This window comes from Cornus florida, unplaced genomic scaffold, assembly GCF_030987335.1.
Source record: "Cornus florida cultivar Cherokee Brave unplaced genomic scaffold, ASM3098733v1 CherokeeBrave_3.0.0_Hap2_Chr05, whole genome shotgun sequence".
NCBI classification, from domain to species: domain Eukaryota; kingdom Viridiplantae; phylum Streptophyta; class Magnoliopsida; order Cornales; family Cornaceae; genus Cornus; species Cornus florida.
Genome location: NW_026775575.1, coordinates 79,735,706 through 79,738,470, shown reverse-complemented (window position 1 = coordinate 79,738,470; position 2,765 = coordinate 79,735,706). Strand labels below are relative to the sequence as shown.

Sequence of the window (2,765 nt, the reverse complement as noted above, 5' to 3'; positions counted from 1 at the left end):
ATTCCATCATCATCGATTACAATTAGGTGCATCATTCACAAATGAATAAAAAAAACTTTATGACTCCGGCATAAATGTGTGTAATTGGTAGTTTCATTAGTTCAAAGTCGTCCAACTATATGTATATGATTTTTTAGAAACGAACATCTATTTAACAGATTGAAAGCATGATTACGAGGGAAATATATATATAGTAAAAATAATTATAATAACAGGTTTTACACGAGACCAGAACGAATATCAGTCTCTCCCCATGGAAAATCGATGGAAAACAAGGGTGGTGCTCCTGCTGATGTTTTCTGCAGCACTAAAGGCTTCTTCATATGAAAGTAAGGCTCAGTTGGTAATGTTCATGTCATGTCAGCTTACAAATGCTATTATCATATTACCAAACAAATAACTAACATAATCATCTATATATACATACATACATACATATACATACATATATATATATATGACCAGAGGTTATGGATTCACCTACTTGCCAATAGACTGTGGAGGATTAATTCGAAACGTTGCAATCTATAACAGCTACGAACTGTGGCAAACCGACAAAGATTTCATTAAAACTGGAGAGAACATAGTCCTCCCCACCACCCATACGCTGTTTCAGATGAACACCCTACGTTACTTCCCCAAAGGCCACAAGAACTGTTATGGTTTACCCCTTCAAGATGCATATATGAAGTTCCTGTTTCGAGCTGGCTTTTACTATGGCAACTATGACTGCCTCTCGAAGCCACCTAGCTTTCGTCTAGGGATAGATGGAAACATATGGGCAGATGTAACGACTTCCATGAGCGAAGAGATGATCTACTATGAACTGCTTTACATAACAAAGAAGTCGCGAGTTAGCGTGTGCTTGATTCGTACCATGGACAGTGATGTTCCCTTCATTTCTTCTCTTGAAGCTTATTACATTTATGATGCTTATAATTGGATGGACAACACCACAGCATTGTACCTTCATGGCAGGATCAACTACGGCGCAAATACAAGTGTTAAGTAAATTCGACTCCAAAACAACAAATGAACTGCTACTACTTTTATCTTCTGTCATATTTTGAAGAGCATTTCGAAATTACTCAATCCTTCGAAATTTACAGGCGAAGTATGACACATTCCCATCCAGAACACTACAACCGGATTTGGAAATCCAAAAAAATGTCGAATTATCACAGCATTCATGCTGACTTCATAGCTTTTGATTATGTGCTTGGAGAAAATAGGCCACCATGGCCAGTTATAGGATATGCAATCCAAGCAAGAAATCTAACAGACTCTATATATTTGTCCGTTGATTTTTCCCCTCGAACAGCAGTACAAGCCTATTTCACGGACCCAGTTTCTCGGTCCGGACAAAATCAAATGAACAGTGTTGAGATCTACATAGACAACACCAAAATGGCTGTTACTGATATCCCTAATGTTGACAGTTTTTCGTATGATCAGTTGCATGTGGCGACGCTGTTTTCTGTGCCGGTCAATGGCTCAGCCAATGTGACTATTTCTCTGGCAGAAGGCTTGACTTTGGCACCGCTCCTAAATGCCATGAAAGTGTTTTCTGAAATTGATGTGTCTGAGAGTGAAGATTTGTCAAACTTGTCATCAGTACTCTTCATCATTTCTCTTCACTTGCTTGTTATACTCGTGACATAACTGTTTTAGGCATTTCTCTTCACTTTCTTTGTGTTGAGCTACTTGTTCTTTCTTTTTTGTTGGGGGCTTTCTCATTTTTTCTTGTATGGTTGTTTTCATTAAAGTTTTTATTTACAGAAAACAAATAAAATGTGATTATATCAAGATTACATTGGATTTTTTATTACTGTGTTAAATAAAAGTAAGAAACTTTTATTCATATACTGTTATTTAATATCAGATGCAAGAATTCTTTACTTACCACATGCTATGCAACGACCCTAGCTGATGCCAAAAATTAAAAAAAAATCGGCATAACCTCCCCTAAAAATGGGCCTTCAACAACCTATTCCAATACACAAAACACATAAAATCATCTAGCATCCCATTCATCCGTTCATTATACCTTAACATAGTTCCTTTCATGATGGAACATCCACACACCAATTAATCTAAATTATCATAATTACAGTCCTAAAATACAAGATTAATATTTAAAGTCCCTGTCTTACAACGTTACATGATACAATTGCATGGAAACATATACCATAATTCCACTAGTTTCATTTACATCAAACAAAAGATAAGTTCGTTCTTAAGTTACAAGGCCATGAATACTAACTTAGTTACATTTCCACAACTACGAATATACATAGAACAGTCAAAATACAAAATAGCAAACAACCTTCTAACAATTTTCAAGCTTGAGGTGGATTGTCGTCCACTAGTTCATTTCTAAGACCTGAAAAAAAAAATATAAATAATAGGGTGAGCATAAAGCTCAGTAGGTGACACTTAAGACACGCATCTTGTGTCCTTGTGAATCCAAACAAAGTATAGGCCAATGGGAAATGGGGATCATACAATGTCGGGGAATAATACAGCATAACGATTCAATGTCAAGTATATCCAATGCAATGGTATGAGATGCAATGCATGCTAGTGTCGCTCCCCATTTTCATAATCCAAAACATCATTTCCAAATTGTTAATACAGCCCGCCTTTTGGTAGCCCCGCCACGACACGAGAGGAGGATTGGCTAGTGTCCCTGACCCTTGGTAACCCCGCGGCGTCATTATGGGGCCCAGCTAGCTCAACCACGCTAGGGCGACTCCCTAGTCCCC

At 37.5% G+C, this 2,765-nt stretch overlaps 1 protein-coding gene across 1 annotated transcript; it reads left to right on the top strand.

The window, feature by feature from the left end:
* Positions 1-457: 457 nt before the first annotated feature.
* Positions 458-1,012, top strand: LOC132309540 (uncharacterized protein At1g24485-like). The gene has a single exon (XM_059807835.1). It carries the CDS (start codon positions 458-460, stop codon positions 1,010-1,012), a length of 555 nt encoding a protein of 184 aa, XP_059663818.1.
* The last annotated feature ends 1,753 nt before the right edge of the window (positions 1,013-2,765 follow it).

Bases quoted from the DNA above. Each gene is read 5' to 3' on its own strand.
- LOC132309540 (XM_059807835.1), top strand. From the start codon at position 458: ATGACCAGAGGTTATGGATTCACCTACTTGCCAATAGACTGTGGAGGA.